The sequence below is a fragment of the Aplidium turbinatum genome, chromosome 8, assembly GCF_918807975.1.
Source record: "Aplidium turbinatum chromosome 8, kaAplTurb1.1, whole genome shotgun sequence".
NCBI lineage: Eukaryota > Metazoa > Chordata > Ascidiacea > Aplousobranchia > Polyclinidae > Aplidium > Aplidium turbinatum.
Window position 1 is genome coordinate 14,470,130 of NC_137479.1, and position 25,988 is coordinate 14,496,117.

The window sequence follows — 25,988 nt, forward strand, 5'->3', positions numbered from 1 at the left end:
GAGATTAAAAAGTGAGTTAGGCGTGCAGCAAAACATTAGGTCGATCAGAACAGCAAACTCAGTCCTTTCATTGCAACTGCATTTTGTCAGCGACAAGATTTGTTAATGTTTATAGCCTGCGAACAGTAAGAATGTAGCTAAAACAGATCCAAATCTGTAGAAAAGAAGTTCAAAATCGCAACTTAGTTAAGTTTTTATTTAACAACGTTTCTACTTTCAGCAACGCGTTGTCATTTCTCACTATGCGGCCCGTGAAGTTTTTCTCAGACCCTAATGTGGCCCTTCATGTTCGCAGTGTTGGACCACCCTGCCATAGACTATGCACACTATAGAATGTGTTAGTAGTCGTTAGGCTAAACACTTTTACAAGTGAGCAAAACTATCACTTCAGACCTAAACTATCATTATCAAATTTTTAGAAGAGGATTTCTAAAATAAAGACAAACAGTCTATCCAGGGGCGCCGGAACGATTTTTGACTGGGGGGCAAGATTACAAAAAAGGGCACTTTTGTTTGCTAAAAGGCCAATCTTTTTTCAGGTTTTAAGATAAGATATAGCGATAATGCTAATCTATCAGCTCACTATGTAGGCTATTGAGTAATGATAGCCTACAAGTGTCCGGTATACAAAGAAAGGCAACATGCTATGTTATAATGATGTAACCTACTGTTAAGCCTTAAAGCAGCCTGCGGCCATGGCCGCTAAGTAGTGCTTGAATGACCGCCGGTGCTACCTATTCAATCGGCCAAGTTTGGCCGCCGGTCTCTTCTAGCCAATTATTTAATTTTGCAATAGAATGATCGTGGATTAACTGTCGAAAATATGTAGTATCAAAGAGTGACGCAAAATTAGGTCAGCGCATCATAATCGCCACTGTTGCATTGTGCGGGAATATTTGTTATTGATGGAATATATCCATTGTTTTGTTTTGTTTGTTTGTTTTTCATATCTTTACCCTGCATTGCGGAAAAGCGGACTTGAGCGCTATGCATCGGTGTACGCCTTCCGACGTAGGCTACACCTGACCCACGCTGCACTCCATCTGCGATCACCAGCGCTGGAAGTCTTGTTTGTAATTCCCGACGTTTATTTTAACAAAGTCTTAATCCGAAGTGCTAATTTACATCGGCTGGCAATATTGTCGTTTTTATGTCGATTCGATGTTGTCAGACATTGAATCGTTGTTAAAAAGGAGAACTAGGTTAGTTGACATTTGAGAGGAAAAAATTTTTGATCATAAGTTATTTTGCAAAAATTATACTTCTTTTAGTAATGTCCTTTACATCATTGAAATACTTATTTTATTACCTTGCCGTCATCGTCAACACATGTCGAACGTTGTTGTTCGTTGCTAAAAAGAATTCTAGGGGAGTGGCAAACTTCTTTAAAATCAGCCACATTGGCGACACTCGTGCGAGTGTCGTTAGATGGTCCCGCAATACTGGATTACAATCCCAATGAAGCAGTTATTGCGTGGTGCAACGATTCTATTGTAGGACGTCGCCCAGGCCCAGACTTCAACAACGCTATGTGATCATTTTAGTATTGTTGCAAGTTTAATTTTATTTACTTGTGCTATCGTTATTTTTATTTTGTATTTTGGCCTCCAAGCACGCAGATTTGGCCGCCGAGAAGGAGCTCTCGGTAGGCCACGATGGCTGCCGAAAAAAAAACGAGTTTTAAGGCCTGTACTGTGTTGCAGTTGCAAAATTTTGTGCCGTAAATATTATTTTGAGGCAAAAATGAAAGATTATAAATAGGCTACAAGCGAATAGCCGAAATTGTTATATTGCAAAATGTGCAGTAGCTTACATGACTTTAAAAGGGTACCATTGCCCCCCTGCCCCTCCATCTGCAGAAAAACTAAGGGCAGGGGGGCATCCACCCCCCCTGTCCCCCCACTTCCGGCGCCCTTGAATCCATCCGTCATTCAAATCCAACTGGAAACTATTTTAGATAACTCAATCCAAAAAAATTACTATATAAAGAAATATCATGTCTTTTTGCTATTGCGTATTCACCTCTTCAAACTGATGCATTTTTGCAGATAATTTGAAAACGCCTTCCACTTTATCGCTGAGGTTATCAACCGTTTCTGATATATTTAACATACGGAAGTTGAAAGATTTCAAAGCTTCTTGTATTTGAGTTGTGTTTGACAATAATTTCGAATCGAATTCTTGCATAGCATCTTGAGTGGATTGAGTTTCTTTCCAACCTGAAAAGATCATGCTGGTCAAGGCCAAGCTACCCAGGCAATAGATATTGTAAGAAAACACTTACACTGGTAGCAAGATTACTTTCCTGATCTAAAGGCGGTGGCCAAACATTTTCTTAAATATAAGCATTGCAAAGGATATTTTTGCTATGACTGAAATTTGAGATCAGTCAACGAAACGAAGTAGAATTGTCTTTCTTAAAGCACACAAAAAAAATCCCAGACTTTTCAACTCTACATACAGTAAGACGTCACAGTTTTAGAAAAGTCGCAAATAAGGAGTAAGCCTCTTTTGTAGCAGTAAGATACATAGCGTGCCATACTAGCATTCAGACACATTCTAATAAAAAAAAATGGTCGATTCCTACCAGAGGAAGAAGAGGCAAAGACTTCATCGTCTTCCAATGAGTTAGAAAGATTATCTTCTCGAATTAGTTGAGGTTGAGGTGCAATGGATAGGAAATCTTCCAGTTTGCTGTCGACATCAACTACTCGCCTAGTAAGAAGGTGAAATCTCTGGTTGTGTTGGTGCACCTCGTTCTGCAACATAGCTTAAGAAGTAAGTGAGATAAAATAAATTATAGTAAACTACTAATTTTACTTCACAAGATCCAGATAAAGGTATAACCACATAGGCCTAAAGTATAAATAATGCAGAAACACTAGACAGTAGCATCAATCAGCCCAAGACATGCCTAATGATTCTCAACCAAGAGTAAACTTAAGCCTCAGAAGAAAATTTCTTATTTTTTTCTTCTTCTTTGTGTACCATGCCTGTTCCAAACTTAGACATTCATGCATAGTTCTTTCCAGTTATTCCGGTATTTAACTGTATTAAAAATTGTTAGGAAAGAACGTGAAGATGATCTTTAAGGTATTGAGAAAAGTGAGGCGCTGGTTTCCACGAGGTCGTTTTCTATTTATATATCCACAAAAAGCAGTGTGTTCTAATTGTTCCGCACTCATCGTGACCATGACCAAAAAACTTGTTTGTCGCTTGATGGTGTTTTTCAAAAGGGCTCTGGTTTGATTGGTTGTTTTGTGACTGATCTATGATATTCGTTGTATTTTTGGAAAGAACCACATGTTAGCGGCGTTTACGTATTTCTGTGTTTCCTTGCTTAGCATCCAGGTTTCACATTCAACAGCAAAATAGGAAACACGTTAACACACGCTTCCTTGTTGTGAATTGTAAACTTTTGTTTCGAAGAATGTACGCAGTGTTTTGGAAAACCTGTTTGGCTCGAGGAATTCTTGTTTTAATCTCTTTTTGCATTCACCATCATTCGTAATGAACGATCCAAGGTATAGTATTTAAACGAGTTGACTTGTTTAATTGGTTTGTTTGAAATCAATATATTGCAAGTTAGCGCATAGTTTGCTTTCTTGATAACGATCATGCTTTCTGTCTTTTTAGTGTTAATTGTCGTGCCAAAGTCTTCTCTTTCATCTTGAATTGTTGTCACTAGTTGTTGAAGTTTTTTTTTTTTTCGATTAAAGGAATAAAATTAGTACAGAAGAAATGCCAGTCGTCGGGGTAGCCTACCTGATAAATGCCCAAAATTTAATCTAAAAGAAACTGTTAAAGGATAAATTTGTCTGTAGACAGTCGACGGGGTAAGCAAGAATAAAAAGATTGAAAACCTACAGCAGGCTATATGTTAACCTATTTCATATCAAATGGGGTTCCAAAAAGATAGCTCAAGGTGATGATGCGGGTATTAAAAGAGCAATTATTGGAAAGCCTTAAAAATAAATATCGACACTTTAAGACACAAAAATGGTAAAGTTAGCTTGATTTTAAATTGTGGAGCTTGGTTTCAAAAACTTCTTTGTGTTTGAAAACTGCATAAAAAAGTTCATATCAACGGCGACCTTTTTGTCTGGTTGTTGTTTAGAAAAGCTGTTGTAATGTAAAAAAATATGAAGAACATAATTTCTTATAAACCAAAAACTTTCTCACTTTTCTTGGTGCACTGTTTGAAGCTTTGTAGGCTACTATTTCAAAACTCATAGTTTGTATCCTTGAACCTTAAAGTTGGTATTTTCTCTCGTGCAGGAAAAGCTTGATGAAATGGAATTATAAATAGCCTCTAGTGAAAAAAGCAGATATTGACAACACATTAGCCTACCCGGATTGAAGCTAGCGAGGTTGACGTCCGACTGAGTTTTTCAACAACGTTCCGCATTGCGCCAGTTCTGGAATGTTCGCGAGTTCGGTCTTCGTTGGCTTGGTTTCGCATAGCTGTGTTGATGTTATCAAGGGAATGACTCAGGCGTTCAATCAAGTCTTGCATCCTTTCAATCTTGTTCTCGTTTGTGTTAATTGTTTGTGTTGCTTGCTGCATTTCTGACCTTATCGCCGATGTTCTGAAAGTTGATATGAATAATATTTCAAAATGAAGAATACATTACTGTAGAGTGTAGAGTGTATTAAATGATTCGAATCTTTTAGGGTTACGCATCGGTTGCTTAACCGACAGCCAGCTCAGTGAATAAAGAAACAAAAGCTACAACTGACGCTACCGTCGTGTCACATTTAATGTGGACAGATAGGCCTAAACAGCGCATTTTAAAGACAGTTTTCTTTTCAATAGCATGGAGGTAGATAGAATAGCAACGACATTAAGCTACAAAGCAAAGTAATCACACTGTCAGCTTCGGTGACCAGGTTTGTGTCTTGCCTATGAAAAAACTGCCTAGATGAAGCTGAACAAAGCTTTTTCTCAGTAGGAAGACAAATATCCATTTAATTTACCATATTTTATGGTCACTGAAAGTTCTGAAACTACCCTTATTGTTCAAGAATATAAACATCAAGCTTACCCCTTCTGTAGTTGATTTATTGATTGCGGGAATCTTTATTCCCGGACTGAGAAACCTTCCTTGAAAGCTTAATTCTAGTGGTTTTACTTATTTGTAGAAGTTTTGAACCACTGACTTAGGCCTGATCACCGAGATTGACAGAATGAAGTTTCCGATTGTTGAAGTGTTGGATAGGTATAGTCACCTGCGTTCTATGGTAGGCACTGCAGATCGCACATCTGCTGCAGCATCAAATTCCTTTTTCAATTTCGAAAGATCAGAAACTGTCGTACGTAGAAGTTCTTCCAAGTTACTGGAAGACTGGAAGATTTGGTCGATGCTTTCCTGGAAACTAATCTTGTCTTGACGAAAGTTTCTCAACGTTATCTCTTGTTGTTCCATACGTGAAGTTAAACTAAACACCTAATGTAGATGCATTTTTAAGTTGACTGGTTTTAAATGCGATCTTAAAGGTAGCCTACACTTTAATTTAACGCAATTTCAATCACAAAGATAACTTTCTTTGCTTCACTGAAAAGTAGTTTGCGGCTGAACATTGCTAGGAAGCAACGTATAAGATACAACTTTTCTTATTTTCAGAAACAATATGTTTTTAACCTTCGTGTTTAGATTGTTGATTGACCGCTGTGCAGATCTTGTTATGTTTCCTTCTTTCAAAATAAATTTCGAAAAATCCTTTTTTACTCTATTCATTTCGGAACGAAGATCTCCCAGTCTTAATATTTCGTTACCGTTGGCCATCACTACCTGCAAGAAAAATATCTTAATTTTGAACATTTGTTACTTTGAAACGGTGAAAAAGTAGCAACTTCTTTTGTAAGGTGAAAAAATAATGAATTGACAAGTTTTGCTTTTACTATGGATGATTATTGCTACGCGCTTTTCAAACATTTAATAAAACAAAAAAATGAATAGGCCTACCGATTGCCATTAAACTCCACAAAATGAAAAAAAGACCACATACGTTACTACCTGTTGCAAATCTTCTCCGGCAGTTTGCTGAACTTGCAGATCACTTTCCGCAGTCCGTATGCGCTCGCCATACCTGCTGATATCGCTTCTGATTCGGGAGATAGAGTCACCGTTTGTTTGAATATTCTTCTCGTCTTCTACCAGGCTGTTAAAATAAAAACTCAGTAATTTATTAAGAAGAATAGTTGATGTTTGTTTTGTATGTACTATATCTATTTGCTTGATTGATTTTGTTTACTATCTAAACTGAAATTCAATCGCATGATTTGAGAACATGATCATTGGTCAGCTTTAAAAACAACAAAAATGTTTTAACCTTGCAGCGAGTTCCGATAGCCTTCCTTCCAGTCGAACTGAGGTATTTTCTCTGATGGTGGTTTGTCTTTTCATTGCTGCTACTTCATCCATGAGACCTTGCAGATTATAATCTAGCAACTGCACTTCAGATGAAAGTTCTCTCGTGACATTCGTGTAGGTTGCTTGAAGTCAAAAGAAGATTTTTAATGGTTTGGATTTTCTAACACTACCTAATGGAATTGTGAAAATAGTTTTGCATGCCTTGGAATGAGTTTTCTATGTTTCTGTTCCTTGAAGCTTTGCAGGAAGACAAAAATTTACAGCTTGGCAAACAAAAAAGTTTAATTTCACAAGAACATTGTTTAACAATTTGTTAAACAAGGTTTAATTGCTTCAAATTGGTTGCATATTTCAAAAAGTATTTAAAAAGAATTATAAACCTTTGGTGGAGGATTCGTTTTGTTGAACTATAGTCAAACAAAACAAAGTAACTTTAACGGGTTTACGCAAACAAATAAATAAATACAGTATAGAACTTAATTAAAATAAACTCTAACGTTTTTGACACATACTTGTGTCCTAATCAGGTATTACAAATCTGCAATATACATAAATTGAAAAATTATAAGATAAATCTGACTTTGCATTGTAACAGTAACGACACTCCGAACTGAAAAGCTAGGGATTGTAGATCATAGGGATGCGAAACTTCATCCGCTTTTGGCTTATCCACAACACTAGAAGGGTTACGTTTTTTTCTAATTTACAAAATATTTTACTTTTTATGGGTTATATCAGAAGAGTTAAGTTGGTTTTAAAGTAATTTAAGGTTTTTAGTTGAAAGCGAGCCTGCAGTAAAGCATAAAAAAATGTCAAATTGGCAATTGACCCTTCTAATGTTGAAGGAACAACGGAGTTGCGCGTCCCGTAATGTACCGTCCCTACGAAAAGCACAAACTGAACAAGTTATACAAGAATGATTACGAGTAAATAACACTGCAGGAAACAGATCACATGAGATATAAAAAACAAGCATGTGACAATAGTTAGAATATACACAGAAGGAAGGACGAGCCACAGGCAAATAATAGCCTGTTGAGAGACGGATTATTACGTTTGATTTCTAAAGCTTCCATGATCTTGGTCTGGTATTCAGATCTGCCTCGAGACGAGAGATGATTTTTAATTATGTTATACCGTACTGTATATACATTTTTTTGTGTAATACATTATGTTAAACACGTTAAAGTTACTTTGTTTGGCTGTCTATTGTTCAATAGAAAAAATTATACAAAGTAAACATATTCTGGTTTGTGCCTCAGGTTTCGCTTTTTATGATTCTGAGTCATCTACGTGTAAGAATGAAAAGTTTGGTGGGGTGAAGGAGCCCCCGGACTTTCTCGATCAACTTTGATCTCAAGACAAGTCTTACTGTTAGAGTTTAAAAAAGCCAATTTAAATTGAATTAGTCTGTAAGACGCCAGTAGCCTATAATAAAAGATTTTTATCAGTGATTTCACTTTTGTTAAAATTTGCAACTTTCGATTTTAATCTTTTACAAGTGTTTTTGAATGTGAAATTGTGTTTTTATTTTCACGGCAAGAAAATTAATGATAAGTTAATAATTTGAATAAAATATTCCCTTCACCTTGCTGGCCTCCAGCCAAATGCTGTTTTAGTATCTGTAACGCCACCGAGTGGTTAGAAGAGTGTTCGAGAATAAACGCAATATCAGATCTGTGCTTTTCAATGATCTGCTCAGCTCTTCGCACAAATGCGCTGTGGTTCTACAAACAAGATTAGTTGTAAAGTGCATGACACCCGTTACAAGTTTGGGACATGACAAGAAACAATTAACAAGTTCAAACAATGAAATAAAAATTCCTCTTACAATCGGGGCAAACAGCTGTTAGTTTTCATGTTTGAACCAGACAAAAAGTTGCTGTCGCATGGATTACCAGCTTTCAATATCCACGACTACTACGCTATTTCCAGTTCCAGCAAAATTAATACATAAAAAATGGTGAAAAGGTTTTAGTACAATACAGTAAGTAAAATGAAAAGCAAAAATTTTAAATCAAACCTGAGAACTTTGTTGCAAGGAATTGACTTCATCGTTGATCGCGATCAACGTTTGACGAATAGAAAGAAAGTCATTCGACTAAACAAACATGATGTTACTATGTGCTAGTATGTAGGCTATATCAAATCGCATAGACCAGAAGCTGTCAAACTTTATCTTTAGACCCCTTTTGGTGCCCTAAATGCGATCGTGGACTTTAAGCAAATTTTATCTTAAATTTTAGTATAAACATATGTTTTATAAGTTCCGAAGAGACACACTGAGAAAAATTTGCTGAACTTTGCGATGCACTTTTGAAGATTGATGACATTAACAAATATATGTTATAACTATATTTTGGCAAACAGGTTCAATAATCTGGTTGACAACAGTGTTGTTCAATAATTTATTCAAAAATTGTAGAGAATTTTTGCTCCTTTTTCAAAGAATATCTATCTTTTTTCATTTGTTATCAATATTTCGTTGTAACCACAGTTATGGCAAAATCGTGAGTGCTAACAGACTGCTGACTAACGTTTGCATTTCTGAATAAAGCATTGATCAACAATCTGCTGTCTCAAAACAATGAAGTTAAATATACATAGCCTTATAAAAAGATTGAGGCTAACTCTTTCATATAAATTTTTTTAAATTAAATAAAAAACAGTGTGACGCCAGAACCATTGTGGGACGCCTTTAGAAATTGCAAACGACGCACCAGGGCGTCGAGACGCACAGTTTGAGAATCACTGTAACTTAATACACAAATAAAGCACAACCAACTTTTTATACCTGTCATTTATCAATCATGTTTTAAATTTGAAAACGTTTATGGACTGTTTGAAAACGTTTTGCGGACCTTCGGTTGAGAACTGCTGACATAGGCTATACATCTTACCAGATAATTTAACTTCAACAAAGAAATATGCAATATATACAACTTTGTAGCACATTATGTTAAAAAAAATCAGCAAAAATTGGATTTAACTTGAATATAAAACAAAAAGCAAGCATACACCTAACAGCTTGTCCAATTGTAATCGACATAAGCCTATAACCTGCATTGTGTTAAATATAATGCTAGTGTAAGAATTGTAAACGTTATGCATTTAAATGAGGCCTAGCCAAGAATTCGCGTGTACAAATGGGCATGCAACTACCTTAACTAACTAGGCAAAAAAATACCTCAGAATGCGTGCCCCTCAAGTTTGCATTGGTTTTAAAATATTATCCAAGAAGCAAAACAACTGCCATCGACTATTGTTTCACCTGTGTGGCAGAAGATGTTCGCAAAAATGTTATGTCGTCTTCGATATTGTTCAATTTGCCTTTTAAAACATCTATTTCACTTCTTGCGCTCTCTAAGTCCGAGCTACTGTCTTGAATATCTTTTCTCACAATTTGATAATTCTTTTGAAGTCGAGTAACTTCACCTGAAACGGTAAACAGTTAAATTTAAACAAAAATCTATTGTTTTAGTAAATTTCGTAAAAAATTCATATGGTTTTCATGCAAATCTGATTGACTTTAATGACTGCAAGCTCTCAAGCAGCAGCTTGTCCCGGATGCATATGTGTAAACATATATCGCTATGTGTAAACATAACTTCTATATAATCAATGTATAATCAGAGCAACAAGAATCTACACCAACCTGACGTTCTTTCTCTCATCGCAGAGAGTTCATTCAATCTGTTATTTGATTCAACAGAAGTTTGCTGGAGACTAGTAGCTTGAGCTTCCAAGTCGCCAATAAGTTGCCTTAGTGACTGAATAGCGTCGTTGTGATCAGCGAGGGTTAATCTGCGGGTATTCGCTTCTTCAGCGAGAGAACGTGACACTGATGTAACAACGTCATCTCTTCGAGTTGCATCTTTTTCGAGACTTTCAACTCGGTTTGCGTTACGAGCAATACGTGCTTCTATGGTGTTGTGGCGAATAGATTCCGTCGAAACTTGCTGTTGCAAGTCACGCTCGAGATCTCCGATGCGATCTGATATCTGGACTCTGGCTAGTGCGACATCATCTAATCTATCTTGGTGTATTTCTACTTGGTCTTTCAGTTCAGTGGCATTTCCCGCCAAAAATCGGCTTAGTAATCGGATTTGTTGTTGGAAACCATACGATTGGTCATTCATCCGATTCATCACGTGCCTTGTATTGTTCATGCGTAGCCTACAAAATACAGTGTGAACAAGTTTGTGAAATAACAGACCCATGAAAACATTTAGGCTACATCCATGATTCTTTATTCTTAGCATTGCATGTTTTGCAGACTGAAACATTGAGATATGACAAAATCTTAAGTTAAGCTTTAACAATGAACCAGCCTTTTTAGTTTGTACTTCAGAAGCAGAGGGTCTAACCGTCACCTCCGAGATAACATGTTATTGTGTTCCATTTTGGTAATAAGATCGTCTGAGTGGCGGCATTGTTACTAGAGTAACCTTAAATCTGACTCTATTAGTTTATTCCTGGCCTTGTTCTTTGTTGCCAGCAATGCTGAAAAGCTTGAAAAAACGACTTCCACAGGGGTCGCCTCGCGACCCCCCGGTTGAAAACCACTAACCGATGTTTGCCTGGACTATGCACAGAAAATTTTTCAAAGAGTTCTAGCCTACTTAGTACGAATACAACAAAAAAACTTAGTTTTAAATTGAAGAAAGACAATTCACCGAATGTCGTCTTGGTAAGAGTCTAGTCTTTGATTCGTAAATTCAACCAAAGAAAGTTTTCTTTCAACACGATTGATGTCTACTTCCAAGTCCGCCACTGTTTGATGAAATGAAGTGATATCGCGAGCGTTTTGGAAGACCAGATTCCGCATGCTATGGAGCGTTTCAACTTTATCGTTTAGCTGAGGTAATCTTTGCAATGCTTCTTGAAAACTATTCACCTATTACAGAAAGTTAGTTTACTTCAACTCTTTGCAACTTCTCAATATTAACTTCACAAGTAAACAAGCATCAATCGTTATCGTTTTAGGTCTGCTTATTAAAAGCTTTGTAATATCAAAATATAAAAAGAAAAAATAGTCTCAAACCCATTTGAATAAAACGGTGATAGCACACTTCGTAATGCGTCACACGTATTCAGCCAGAGACTGTTCTGTTTCATTGTAAAGTAGCCATTTTATTGAAAAAGACTTTTCTCGGTAGAATGAAAAAAAATTCTTTTCATTTGAATATGGTGTTGTATGATTGTAAAGCCAGCTGCTACAACCGTCTGATGAACGCCCATATTTATAAATTTGAGATGAAAATGAATAGTCTAATACAATAAAGTCAAAACCCTCGTGAATAAACTAAAACGTTGGTCCAACGGTGGTTGAACAAATTATAAAAACATAGAAGTATCAGAAATTTAAGCATTAAAATAAAACTTAAGTCATCCGACTAACTCTGGAGGCATCCACACGCCTAAGGCTGAAAGCAAGAGAGCCACTGTGGTAAGGAATGTTCTGCATAAATCAAACTTTTGCTTTTTTTTCTGCAGTTTGCATTATACAATCAAAATCTTACCTGAGTTTCAAGCAATCGAAGTGCCACAGGTAACGTTCTTATATCTTCATCAATGACCACGTTCTTTGCGGTGTTGTTAGAGTCAATACCACTACTTTTCTCTGCTCCGTATTTATCAAATCTCCGAGAGAGAGCTGCAATTTCTCCTTGCAGCTTCTCAAATAATGTCGAAGGACTTGCTCCACGTATTGTTGAATTAGTTGTTTTATTTGATGTTGCCTGAAAGTAGATAAAAAAATGCTCGTTAATTCTTGTAGATTGTTACCAGCTCAGAGTACAGATTGTCAATATCTCCGGTATGCCTTAGGTTGTTTCAGAGGGGTTTCAGCAAAGGGTTTAAACAAAAAGTAGTCAAAGGATAATACTTTTTTTGGGTAAAGCTGTGAGGAAGTGAAAGTTGAAACAATAATGTGGTGACAACACACCGATGATGGAAATTGAAGACATACGGCAGCCAAATATCTTCGCAATTGTAAAGCTACTGTAAAACAAAAAATTACGCAGTTGTTTAAAACTGATATATTATATAGTTTTTTAATGTCGTGTGACCATATGGGAATGAAATGATCACAACTACCTACTGCATGATTATAAACAAATTACACAAAATCGTGTCATTTCGGGTCAGAGAGAAGCACACCTACAGCTAGCGATTTTTTTTAGTTTAGTTGTTTCAAGCAGATTTCAACCTAAAAAAATTCAAATTTTTTTTTTTTTGGGAAAGAGAGGTATGTAGCTTTCACATTTCTAAATTGCTTCTGGTGAAAAGTCGAGAAAGTCTTCGCTAAAAAGAGTCTTTAAGTCCAACACATCATTAGGTGTGACAAAGGTCCTGATGATCGTAGGCCTACGTGACAGAGTTGGTAGCCAACTATCCAAGGAAAAAAAATTTTTTTTCACAGTATTATCTTAAAATTTGAATCTACAACTAAATAGCTCATTTGCCAGGGTTTAACAAAATAGCAGCTTCCTATTTTGTAAAACATCACTGAAATCAAATAAGCCAATTTGAAAGAAACTTTATAGGCTACCATTTTTAAATCTAATTCAGCCAGGAAAGTTATCTTTTTTGCGTATTTTCAGCGTTTAGCAACCTTAAAACGACGTAAAATGTATTTTTGTTGGCTAAAAATTAACCTGATCATATTGCAGAAGAACAATTTATTACAATGTTGTAACAAGGAGTGATTTTGTCAGATGTGTAATGAAAAAATGTGATATGAGGGTTGAGTGTGTTTTAAAATTTCAGTCACAGTGTGGATCAGCAGTTTGCAAGTTGTCGATAATTATCATCGAAAAAATAATAACTTTGAACATTTTAACAAAATTTAAGAAAAAAAAACATTTACAAATTTTCCGTGCTCTGTATCTGAAGAAAAGTCTGACGACATCTCTTCATGGATGCTTCGAAGCTCCGTCAGTGTTTGGTTGATTTCGACTATGTCGACTTGCCGCGCAGATAACTGCAGTTGCATGTCTAAACAGAGAAAACAGCAAAAATGGAGACTGCAATCCATCACATGTACTTTAGTATAGCCTACTCCTTGGAAACGTGTTCATTGTTCAATTAGTACAAAAATCATCAGTTGCTTAGAGAACTCACCTTCTAAATTCCTTATTCTCCTTCTTTGATTACTAATCCACTTTCCTTGCTCTTTCACGTCAACTCGTAACTCTCTCACGCTGGCATCCAACAGCTTTATAAAATCATTTCCAAAACCTTCTATGCCAAATGTTACAGTTTCATTTACTGTTAAGGTTTGTAGTGATCGAGTCAAACTCTTCACTTCACTTTTTATCTCGTTGCTAGAACTTGACAAGCTAGCAAGCACATCTTGATGCAACTCAACAGTATCTTTTGTGGTGTTGACTTGTTTCCAAACTTTTTGCAATGACGATATAATAGCATCATGAGAATGGTTTGCGATAAACTCTTGAGTTGAGTTGAGCCGGCCACCGAATGATAGATACAGTTCATTCGTTGCATCCACACGTTGTGCTATTCCAACTATAACGTCTGCGAGGTTGTCAAATTCAGTTTGGGTCACATAAGTATTAGAAAAACTGGTGCCATGACTATTTAGTTTGTCAGTACTTTGCAGAGGATCAAATTGATTGAAAGATCTGGACAGCCGTGTTTCCTTCCCGGGAAACCCTTCACCATGTTGATGCGACTTCGATGCAAAAGTCTTGTTCAATTTTTCCAGCGCAATTTCTTGTTCATATATTTGCTGATTCATATCAAGTAAGATGTTTTTCTCCATTTCCAGACTCTAGAATTATAGCATCGATGTTACGTTTGAAGACAAAACAATTTTATGAAATTAACATTATTTCTATCGCAATTTGAAGCCAAGAAACATTATCATTCACACTCAACTTTTACACTACAATAAAAAATAAAAAAATGTTTGGTAAAACGAGGTTAAGGTCGTGAGTTAAACAAACATGCCTCAGAAATACTTGGAAGCATAAGTTCATGTTTAGCAACAGACAAGCTCATCTGTGACAGAGAGTCGGTAGCGTTAGCCACGAGAACTCTAATCTCTTGCAACTCTGTTGCTGTCGTTCTTCCCCAATCTTCGCGCTTTCTTAATCTGCATTAAAGATCTTTCGTTATATGTTTTGTAAATATTAAAAACGTAGGCTGCAACCAAGTCGGAAAATTATGACGTTGTACTGTTTAACAAAGCGGGAGTGGTATAAGTTTTTCAGAAATACAGAAGTCGCATAGTTAACGCTATACTCAATGCTACGTAATTATTTATCAAGATGATTATTTGTCCGCCCCGATAGCTCAGTTTGTTAAATCCTTGACTCTGTGCACGAATAAACCATAACACCAAGCGATCGTTGCTCTGCTCTCGGGCTATGCACTTATGCATTACGCAACGCATGTCAAAGAACTTCTCTCCATTCAGAGGCACCTAATGAATGGAATAATTTACAAGCAACAACACTTCGACAATCGGAAACTTCACTTGGCCTATTTCGGTAACCTGGTCTGCGCGGCCTGCATCACTAGTTCAAAGCCTCTAAAAATGTATGAAACTGCCAGAAATAACTTATCACAGGCTTTCTCAGTCCGAAGATAAAAAATTCAATCCAACCAAAATGTTTTCAAACCTTCTGTTGAAGTCTCCCATTGCACGAATTCCTTGGCTCAGCATGGAAGTTTGAACTAAAGCGCTGGCATTTAGCGTTTCAACTTGAGAGCGTAACTGATCTAGTACAGTTTGATCCAGGCTGGTTTCAGGAGGAATTGGAAAACCAAACGCTGAAGGAACATCTTGCCGTGCCGTCGCAGCCACTCGCTCGTCTAAAACGTTTACAAGACGAGAGACACCGTCTAATCTAGACGATTGAAGCCGCAAAGAATTTTGCAGCTGCTTAACTTCGTCCACCGTTCCTTCCCCTTCATAATTATTGGTAGTGAGGTTGTTTAGCAACCGTTGCAACCGCTGTTCCAAAAATTCTGCAGTGATGAAATCATCCGCGGAAGAAGCGGAAAAGTTGAAGTTGATGTCGTCATCATAGCTTTCGCCAAAATAAAACTCGGGATCGTTGGAATTTTCTTTTGTAATGCTTTCGCTTTTAGTAGAAACAGATGGAGAACTACCATTGATTAACTCGGTCTCAAAGTGACGCAACATCTTTTCATGTGTGGTTGAGGTTAAGTTCAAGCTTTCCACATCATTCTGCAACGTTTACATAAAAGAAACCATGTCATGATCGTATACTTATACTATGACAATCAATACAGCAGGTGATTAGCATTGATAAAAACTAGACTCCTAATATATTCGATCAATACTTAATCTATTGCATGCGAAATGAGCGGAAAGTCCTTCTATACAAACTGGGAGTCTTTTGCAGGCGTTATGCACATGTAGGCCTAAAAATAATGTACAAAATAATTTAATAAAAGATAAATAATAAAAATATAATAGGCCAACCTGACTTAAATAAGAATATGTCATCATAAAAAGTAAATTCCGAGGGCTCATGTAACAAGGAAGTAGGCTAAACATTCCCTATTCAACCTTTTTTAATTTCAGAGCTTTTTGTAAAATCAAAAAATTATACGCACAGCTGGTTTTCAACTCATAGCTTTTCTAGGCATAGCTTACGAGCACTTTATCAAAAGGAAATAAAGAGTAACTTTCTAAGGGCATGTGCAACTGTACCCTGACTTGGAGTAGTATACACATTTGAGACACTTCAATTAAGATTATATTCAGTTTGCAAAATGCAGTTGTTTTTACTTACAGGTTACAGTATTTACCTTATGTGTTGATAAGCATGCTGTCATGGAGCGTCTAAAAGCCATATGCTTGCATGTTTTTGATGTAGGCTGTTCTGCACAAGCTTACCTACATCGTTTGGAAAGGCTTCACATTGCATATTGCCATGTAAACGTTTACTGGACTCGTGAAAAACTAACATAGACCAAAACAATAACGATACCTACCCTGACTGCTCTGAAACCTTCTTCCAACGTAGAGATTCGAGTTCGAATATTCCTGACATCAGCGGTGCGGATATCTGATGATGAAGTGGCTAGATCTCTTAACTTTAAGTTTATTGTTTCGGACGAGATGGCTTGATTTTCTGACAAAAAATCTCCATGTGAAACTTGAAGTAGCTGAAGAGATGCTTACACGATAATCATACAGATACATGTTGAGTGTAGCCTATGTTAAAGTAAATTTTCTAACCTCGAATTTTCTTTATGGATTCCTCCATTCCAGCTACTGATGTTGCAAGCTCTAATACCATTTGAGACTCATTCTGATTGTCATTAGTATAATAATTCATGTTTTCTGGGTATTCAGACGATAATTGCTCTGCAGATTCTTCTACTGAAGCAGTGAGATTCTGAGTTTTAAAACACAAGTAAAACAGGGCATAATATCAATTTAAACAAACTCTTTTAAACCGGACCAAACTGAAATTGGATCCGGCACTTTACATTTCGTGAAAGAAAGTTGAAGCCGCCATTTCTTGCAAATCTTGCGATTGCTCAGGAATTTTCAAGTCAGCCACATTTCCCACTTCAATAGTCAACTAAAAAACGTTTTATAAATAAAATATTTGTTTATGACGTGTTGTCCAGTCAAACGTAAACGTAACTTACGTAAACGTGATGTAACGTAAACGTAATGCAGTTCAGTCAAACGCGGACACAACGTATAACAGAATAGACCCACAACTTAAAAAACTTAGACGAAGAAGCAATTTTTTTTATGCCTTTTTAAAATTCTAATGGTGTGATTTCCTTGCTAATTAATCGCTAATCTAACAAACGTTAGTGTCCTCGTTTGACTGGACTGTATTTATAACGAGATTCGAGAACTTATAACTTACTAAAATAAAGAAGCACTAATGTGATGTTGTAAAAAAAAATTAATGGAGAATATCACTGAACTGTTACTGTCTTGAGCATATGTAAAGCAATATAAGCACACTCTATTTGATAAAGAATCGCAAAGAGGAAAATTTTCACCTGAAGTTTTAAAACTTGTTGGTCCTGAATTATTTGTATCTGCTGTACAGTAATGTTCAGGGTGTCAAGTGCTTTCATTACACCATGGATAAATTCAGGACTACGTTGTTGTTCAGGAGGGTTTCTTTCCCTGACTGTAGAACACGATATATCAAACAAACTCTTTTCAAATTATAAATATGCTTAGTGACATATGATGGATGCGGTAAGAGTAGTATTTAAACATAGTGTCCAATACTAAACTAATAAACAATATTTCAAAGCATTTGAAATTTTGAAAATCCGTCAGAGGTATCTCCATGTTCCACCGCCATATCCAGAGCACATTTCCTTTCATATCTCTATTAACACTGGAATAAGTTAATTCAATTCTTATATAATTAAGTGAGCAATGTGTTTATGCCGGAATTTACTTTCTTATTCCTTGAGGAAACATACAAAACTTGTGGTTTTTAATCCATTATTGAGTACGTGGACGCCCAGTACTGCATTGCAAGTTAATGAACCGAGGTTAGGCGAGTGATGCGAGCGATATAATTTTGAAAATACTAGAAAAGAAAAAAACCCTTTCTCAAGTTTGGGGGGCACGAGACCAAGTGCTTCTCCCTGGTTTCTCTACTAAGTAGGCCTACAGACTAAGTGAAGCACCTTGCAAAACTTGTACATCCCGCTGAATATGTCGAATGTCTTCCCTCGTCCGCCTCAGTGTTCGAAATGTTGCAGCAGCATCGCCTGTGAGTAAAACGTCACGAGTTTAGTTAACGAAAAGTCATGTCAGATCAATCGTAGGGTTACGTTTCCCAATCACCCAACACTGGATAAACTATTCAGGAATGAAGTAGTTCTTTTAGTTGAATTATAGTTCTAAAAAATAAAGTAATAATTAAAACAAATTAAACGTAACTATAGTATTTAAAAAAAATCCTGGTCTTCAGCGCATTTCTGTCATGTCACGTCTGCGTAACTATGATTAGATTTTTATAAAATAAAAGGGTTAACTTATTGGTACTGTAATAACTAGGGGTTTCATTATAAAAACAAGGAAACACATACAACCGATGCAGTCAGATTAAAACGTTAAGAATTATCTTCAAACAAGCTAAGACTACCTAGAAGTCCTTCAGTATTCTGGCTCAAGGTATCAATGTTAGCAGCAAACGATTGAAAGTAAGCTTCGTATCCTTCGATGATGTCATCAGTGTCATTCATCCTGCTTTTCAGCATTGAAATATCAGTGAAAAGAGTGTCCAGTCCAGATGTATCTGCAGCAGACAAGGAAAAACAACTTCAGCATCAGTCGTCATGTCATATTCACAATCACAATATAGACGGCCAGTGGTTTACGCAAGATTTTCTGAATGAGGGAAGGGGGCATTCGAAATTTTTTTCGAATTGCAACAAAAACGAATTGAAAAAACGCCAATTTGCTAATAATAACCAGTAAGTCATATTGTGTAGAATTATCCTACCATACTTAGCTTGCATTGACGATAGTACTTCAGTTTACAGCAACTAGTTTACTCATTTATGTAGATTTTTGTATTGAAAACAAAAAAGTTGGATATAATACTCTTGACGTCACATATGATGTTTTACGTAGACGACATAGTTAGCTTACTCTTTAGTTGTGAAGTCGGATCAAAAACATCAGACTTACTCCACATTCTGTTGTGACTCCGTCTTTGACAACGTAACAACGCAAAGGGCTATGGAGTTTAACTAAAATAAGTAAATGATTTTACAGTACCGTTTTAGAGGATAATTTGACAATGAAAAAGGCCGTCTCTAAAACATGTGATTGCATCACTATCGAAATACAAAAATCAAAAACTAAGGGAAAAAATAACGCAGGTAGTGTTTGTTTTGAAAAAAAGTAAGACGCTGGGTTGAATGCAAAGCAGTAAACTTTAACAAAGTATAATTACAAAAAAAACGAAGTGGAGTTTTTCCTCCCCCCCCCCCTCTTAAAAAGTTTTTGAGTTAAAAAATTCATCTGGAATGCAAAGTATACGCTGAATAATCCCTATCAACGCTTCTGGATGCCAATATTGAACATCTTTGTCGTTTCACAAGCATTTAATTTTGGACAAGTCTTATGCTATCAACCGTTGAAACACATTTTCCAAGGAAGCGAGAGCGTAGTATTATTTCTTCTGTAAACTTCAACAAAATAACACAGATTAACTGGTTTCGCTATCATTCCAATTAATGATCAATACAAACCAAATGGATGCAGCCTAACCTATGAAATTCGAGTTTTTGTAGCAGTATTGTCATATTGTTTATTTAAAATCGACGAAAATCACTGCAGCAAGTAAATATGAATATGGGTGGCAGGGTGGGTCCCTAAACAGAGATGTGGACCCACTAATCAGGGATTTGGAAGCAGTAAATAGGGCCTTGCGTGATTTAAGCTATTGAATAACAAGCTTCTGTAGCAATATTTACATATTTCATATTTAAAATAACCAAAAAAACATTAAACAAACTGAAATGAGTGCTCCTCTAAACAACCGTGACCCCCTCCTCCGGGGGTACGAGGGGCAGTTAATATGGCCCTGCTACACAAGACCACTCTTGAACAATAACATGTTTGCACTACACAATCACAACAAAATCAACATTTTTCAGTAAAAAAATCAACATTTTTTTACGGGTAGCATGGCTCGATGCCTCTCCCCCCCTGCGTACACCCCTGCACACGACTGAAAGATGACTGAGAACAGTGACACGGTAGATCCGACTGAAGCGTTTGACAGACAATATTTCAATATAAACTTCTCAGTGTTGAAAAACAAAAATATAACTATACTTAAACAATGATATTAAAATTCCCAGGAATTTTTTTATTGGTTTATGGTAACCACAAATAAGTAATTAGTCTATGCTAGCTTTAAAATAGCGAGACAGAGTTTCAACTGCTATAGTATTAACGTTTTAAAATCTACAAGTTTCAAGATGTACAATTTTTTGTGATCAAAAGTGTGCATTGTGTGGACACAACGTCTTTGCTAAGTCCTATCGATGAGTGTCGATCTGATCATCTTTAGAGCATTGGTCAAATGCTCACAATAGTCCTACTTGGTCACTGAATTGATAAGTCAGGCAATTATTTGAATATCTCTGACACAGCAACAAATTGGTCCATTTTTGCATTGATTGAACGTCCACAGACCTTGAATCACAGAAACAAACTGATTTTCTACCTGGGTGTGAACATTTATACAATACAAGAATACACAATTACTGGGCGTTTTACAGCAGGTCAACAAAGTCATTATTTTAAGACTATATGGAGTTAGTTTGTTTCGGCAATGCTATGACAATAAGAATGGCACACGCCAACCAACAGGCCTCATATTTAATTGTATTTCTGTTTACATCTACAATATCGTTTAGTACAGAATGTGAGAAAAATCAGTTCCTGAATGACTTCGATGCGTAATATACCAACCTGTAAATTATAAATAAAGTTGAAAAGACTCGAAATAAAAATAAGTCTACCTTTTTTTAGCAAACCTATGCTTGGAGATGGTGGGGTTGTTTCTGCATTGGGTGCTGAAGTCATTACCGCAGACACCTGCTCTACGTTCTCCACAGACTGCTCTAGATTTTCTATGGTTTTTTGTTGTACGGCCAACTTTGCTGCAACATAAATTTCATATTAAATTTTGTAAAGTTTCTTTATTTGAAATTTTCTCGTACCTTTGAAGTACTTATCAATTAATAAAACTTATTCTCGCCAACTTAGTGCAGGTTTTAAACACTTGCGCGATAAACTAAAGTCATTAAGGAAGGTAACCTACAAAAAACATCATTCGGCTTTTCAGATTGTGAAATTATCGGGATTAAGGAAAAGTCTCGAAACTAAACTACGAATTCCTTGTAGGACAACATGTTTTTGGAATATCGTTACAAAGCAGTCAAGAATTCAATAAAAATCAAATTCAAATGTTCTGCTCAGTAGGTCTGCAATATATTTCATTATTAAATTTTATCCGTCTTGCATCAGTAACAACGGCTGCATTTGTGCTCAACGTCTTCAAACTTTACTGCAAATTATCAAATATTAGAATCGGAGGAAGCTGACGAATAAAAATGTTACAAACGCGTCACTGTGGAGTGTGCAACCCCAGACAGCAAAGCCTGTCATTTTTACATTGATTCAACATCTGCAGACGTTGTATCAATATAGAAATGACAGATTTTGTTGTTTGGGACAGGATTTCTAAATAAGTTATAAATGTGAAAAACTTAAATATTGACGTTCAAATCATTTTGTATTAAACAAAGGTGCTCGCTAAATATACTTAATACTGTATGTATTTTGTGTGAAAAATTGCTGCAGATTAAGCTACTTTTTTTTTTATAAAATTGAAGTGTCATTACGCAGTACAGCACGTTTTGCCATGCGGTAGGCTACAATATCATGCTCTCATCTCCTCGAAACATGGTCAAAATATAATAAAATAAACAAACCTCTTGTTTACTAAAGTGCCAATGGGAAAGCGCAATCAGAAAGAAAATCCAGTAAAAAGAATTTTAAAAAGCCAAATAGAAAGTGTTTTGTATACTTCGAAGTACGTTTATGGTCTTCAAGATTACACTGGAAAGTTTGGAGAAGTTGGATAATGCCGAAAATGTACCTTCAATTCGATCCATTCGTTTTTGCATGTTCGCGTTGCTGTTCTTGATGTATTCTTGTTCTTGACTTATTCGATCCACGTTTTCTTGATTGTCTTCGATTTTCACTGAGTGGCCCTGTACGTCTTGTTGCAAACCTTCGTAACAAGTCAAGCCATTTAAACAAAACTCATTTTACGTCAATGCGATGTTTTGTTACATTTAATTGTCGTAGAGTTGGTAGGCTACAGAGGAGTTTCTTGTTTATTTGTTGCCGAACGGATTGTGATACAATCAGTGAGTTAATTGTTTCTAGTGCTTGAAATTGCATTCAAAAGTAGCTTATTTCCTGGTCAATTCGATTTCATTCGCGTACAACTACCAAGTGACCTTCGATAGCGTTTCCGTTTCCTAAATTTCTACTCATGTTGTTTATAAAGCTACCACGTCATAAATCACACTGCAATTGCAGTCCCTTGAAATTGCTAAAGTACAGTAATGTATTTATAGCAGAGTGTGATATTTACAAAACTATACAACTCTCTACAATACTTTCAGCATATCTTTTCTCACATCGTCGTAGTTGGCTTGCCCAACCAGCGAAAAGTTGGCAATTTTAGATTGTTCTGACTTCTAACAACGTTAAATCGATGTAAACACGTTTCAACCATAACTTTTGTTGGCTTTAAAGGACTACGCAAAAAAGAATGCCTTTCGGTCGAAACCAAGCAAACTTTTTCTCAAAACAATTTCACTCGAAAAAAGCCAAAGCACAGAATCTTTTATCAAATTAAAGTGTTCAGAACTTTCTAAATATGATTGTTTCGAACAGCTCTCTACAAAACAAACCCCTACGAAAAGCTCACACTCTGCAGTAGCAAATTCACAAGTCATATAAATGTAAATGACAAAACGTTTGTAATGAATTTGTTCATTTGTTTGTTTGAAATGTTTTGTCTTTTTGACAAATGAATCTTTCCATGACATAAATAAAATTCTTTACTACCGGTTCTCGATTGCAAGTTAAAATCTGGTTAATTGTTAAATTTATGAAAATAATTTTGACTTACGTTCAAGCCTCTCTGTTGTAGCAGTAGAATGACTGGTTGCAAGATTGTTGGACATAGCATTCATACCAGAAGACAAGCGATAGATCTCACGCTCTAATTGAATGACTCTTTGAGCCAGAAAAGCTACGTTCATGTAAGTAGGGTTGGGAGCAAACTGGTTAAAGACAGGTTGTTGCCGCCTTGGTGGAATCCGAGGTAATTGCTGTTGATGTGCTGATGGCGCTATCCTCGGTGGATTAATTCTTCTATCATTCTGTAACAGTTTGTGGCGAAATCTTATACTAATACGGATTTCATGCCAACTACCCAACGCTTTGAAGAACGACCTCAACACCATGCTACTAGATATTGCACATCAGTGTTTTTCAACCTTTGTTTGGGATACAGAAGATTTATAAAAGGCCACGCAGAGATTTATAAAAGGCCACGCAAAGATTTATAAAAGGCCATGAAATGCATATCGCAATCTGCGACGACTTGTATGCAATTTAAGTCACAGTGAGGTAAGATATTATGGCACAACAAAGTTAAGATGTGTTTCAAAAAAACACTGCATCCTAAAAATTACAACAACCAAAAAAACTGCTCTTTAAACAAGTGAATAAGTAATTTACAATCTCACCATAGCAAAGGATGGTCTGGTTTTTTATACGTATAAACATTTAAAATCTCATAACTTCTTTGGCCTTGGTTAACATTCGACTTAGTTGTCAAGTTGACCGACGACGACGACACATTTCCATTAAAATATGCTACAAAATCAAGCAGAGCTAAAGGAATAAGCAGGCTTTTTATTTGCTACGCATTTAAGAAACAACCTGGGACAACCCTCAATCAAGAAAAACTCAGCATGTTTGCTTGCTGATTTGAAAATGATGAACGAATTTAAATCATTTTTATAAAGTTGTTATTTAACGGAATAATTTAAACCACAGCTTACATGAAAAACGAATTCATACTACTAGACTTACCAAGTTTACGCCATTGGAAGGTAGCTGAGCACCGCTGAAACCACACAAGAACACCACAGTAAATAAGCACAGCAAAAACACAAATAGTCCAGTCATTTTGTGCTGCTGTTTATTCTTGATTGTCAACAACAGCTAGAAACACCATTTTATTTGCTCATTGAATCAAAGATTACTAAAGTAGTCTGCAGCAAATGTGTACTGGTAATTGATTAATTAATTTTGCAAAGTGGGTGTCCAACAAAATCAAAAATGGTCTTTCGTCTGACAGTTTTAGCAATTGCGTTGACACTGGTTTTCTTGCTGACACACGCGCGTAGTCTACTTATGTTCACAGTCGTTTTTTCTCTCAAGCAAGTCAACCTAAGAATAGTCTTTCTCCATTGGTGACTTTTCTTTAAAATTTTAGTTCAGTTATTGTGATTTTTTTGTTGTTGGTCTCTTAGCATTTGCATTAAGCTGCTTGAAAGGATCATAAGTAAATCTTTCAATGGACTCAAGATGGTTTGTATTTTTTCAGAATTTATTTCTTTTTTCTGAAAAAAAGTTGATGCTTCACTTCCACACTTTAGCAAAACGTATAGCTTTTTTAGATTGCTACAACTTTAATATATCAAATTGAAATTTTGATTACCATACATTGATTTAACGATTTGTTAAAAACCATGGTATCAACTTTGTCTACAAATAATCAAAAACCGACCTTTAGACTACAGCAATTTGGCCTATTTAAAAAAAAATATAGAAAATGATTGTCCACATGTAGCAGAAACTTTGAACTACTGACGTAGGCCGGTTCACCGAGATTGGCAGAATGAAGTTTCCACTTAGGTTGTTGTTAATTGATTTAATCTTTATCTTTCGGACTGGGAAAGCTTCTTCGAGAGCTTAATCCTGCACTTTCACATAAGCTACTTATTTATAGAGGCTTTGATCCACTGACGCAGGCCCGGTGGCCGAGGCTGACAGAGCGAAGTTTTCGATTGTTGTTGAAGTTTTGTCTGAAAATTACTTCATTCACTTGGTGCCGCTGAATGGAGAGCAGTTCTTAGAATGCGTTTCTCAAGCGCACACCCCGAGAGTCGAACCAGTACCGCTTGGTCTTTTTGTTGTCTGTGAAATGTAATCGTCCGCAAAACCTTATCTTGCCTTCCAAAAACATATCAACGTGTTAATGACATTATCATCATCATGTGCCGTCTCCGAGACGAAGGTTGGCTGTCAATTGTTCCCACACGTCACGTTCTTCCGCTATACTCTTTTTCCTTCTTCGATGCTTGACAAGTCAGTCCACTGTTGTACATCATCTCCCATGTTTTTCTCTTTCTTTCCCTGCACCTCCTTCCTTCCACCATACCTTCAATAGCGAATTGACGTAGCTGTCCTGCCGATCCTCTCAAAATATGTCCCGTCAATTTCATATTTTGTTTTGCTAAATCGTTTGCCAATCTATCCTGCACACTAATTATTTTTCTGTTTGTTTTGTTTGTGATGCGTTTTTTTATATGATATTTTTTAAATTCTTCTGTAGCACCAGAGTTGAAAAGTATTAATTTTTTGTGGATTTTTTTGTTATAGATCCAACGATCACTTTCTATGGCATAACTGGTTTGATATAACAAGATAAATGACATTATAGGCAATTATACGTTGAGTGATGCTCCATAAATGCTTGGCTGCATTTAGTAGAGCTATATTGTCAAGAAAACTTTCTCTTTCAAACATAACAAGCTACTCGCCCTCCCAACAGTTCCTTTTGCTCAGTGGCGGATCCGGGAAGGGCGATTGCCCTCCCCCCCCCTAAAATACAGAAAAGTAATTATGCATTGTAGCGGAGACCGGGGCAAGTTGTGCAGCGGGGCAAGTTGTGCAAGTCCCCGTTTGAAAGGAAATAAAGAGCGTAATGAATCTTTAACACCATTATT

General features: G+C 36.3%; 1 protein-coding gene across 1 annotated transcript in view; it reads right to left on the reverse strand.

The window, feature by feature from the left end:
- LOC145776085 (uncharacterized) overlaps nt 1–24,162 on the reverse strand; it is a 45,037-nt gene extending 20,875 nt beyond the window's left edge. Inside the window, exons 1-26 of the mRNA XM_082587489.1 lie at nt 24,067–24,162; nt 23,096–23,348; nt 22,049–22,183; nt 20,922–21,047; nt 18,512–18,664; nt 18,051–18,134; nt 17,403–17,536; nt 16,615–16,774; nt 16,368–16,507; nt 15,023–15,594; nt 14,349–14,493; nt 13,500–14,169; nt 13,246–13,373; nt 11,897–12,115; nt 11,051–11,271; nt 10,030–10,550; nt 9,646–9,809; nt 8,398–8,475; nt 7,963–8,101; nt 6,334–6,496; nt 6,018–6,162; nt 5,643–5,792; nt 5,230–5,447; nt 4,352–4,589; nt 2,588–2,759; nt 2,023–2,219 (exon numbers count right to left, since the gene is read on the reverse strand). Of these exons, the coding sequence (XP_082443615.1) occupies nt 2,023–2,219; nt 2,588–2,759; nt 4,352–4,589; nt 5,230–5,447; nt 5,643–5,792; nt 6,018–6,162; nt 6,334–6,496; nt 7,963–8,101; nt 8,398–8,475; nt 9,646–9,809; nt 10,030–10,550; nt 11,051–11,271; nt 11,897–12,115; nt 13,246–13,373; nt 13,500–14,169; nt 14,349–14,493; nt 15,023–15,594; nt 16,368–16,507; nt 16,615–16,774; nt 17,403–17,536; nt 18,051–18,134; nt 18,512–18,664; nt 20,922–21,047; nt 22,049–22,183; nt 23,096–23,348; nt 24,067–24,162 (5,421 nt within the window). The remainder of the gene's footprint in view (nt 1–2,022; nt 2,220–2,587; nt 2,760–4,351; nt 4,590–5,229; nt 5,448–5,642; nt 5,793–6,017; nt 6,163–6,333; nt 6,497–7,962; nt 8,102–8,397; nt 8,476–9,645; nt 9,810–10,029; nt 10,551–11,050; nt 11,272–11,896; nt 12,116–13,245; nt 13,374–13,499; nt 14,170–14,348; nt 14,494–15,022; nt 15,595–16,367; nt 16,508–16,614; nt 16,775–17,402; nt 17,537–18,050; nt 18,135–18,511; nt 18,665–20,921; nt 21,048–22,048; nt 22,184–23,095; nt 23,349–24,066) is intronic.
- Nucleotides 24,163–25,988: the final 1,826 nt, after the last annotated feature.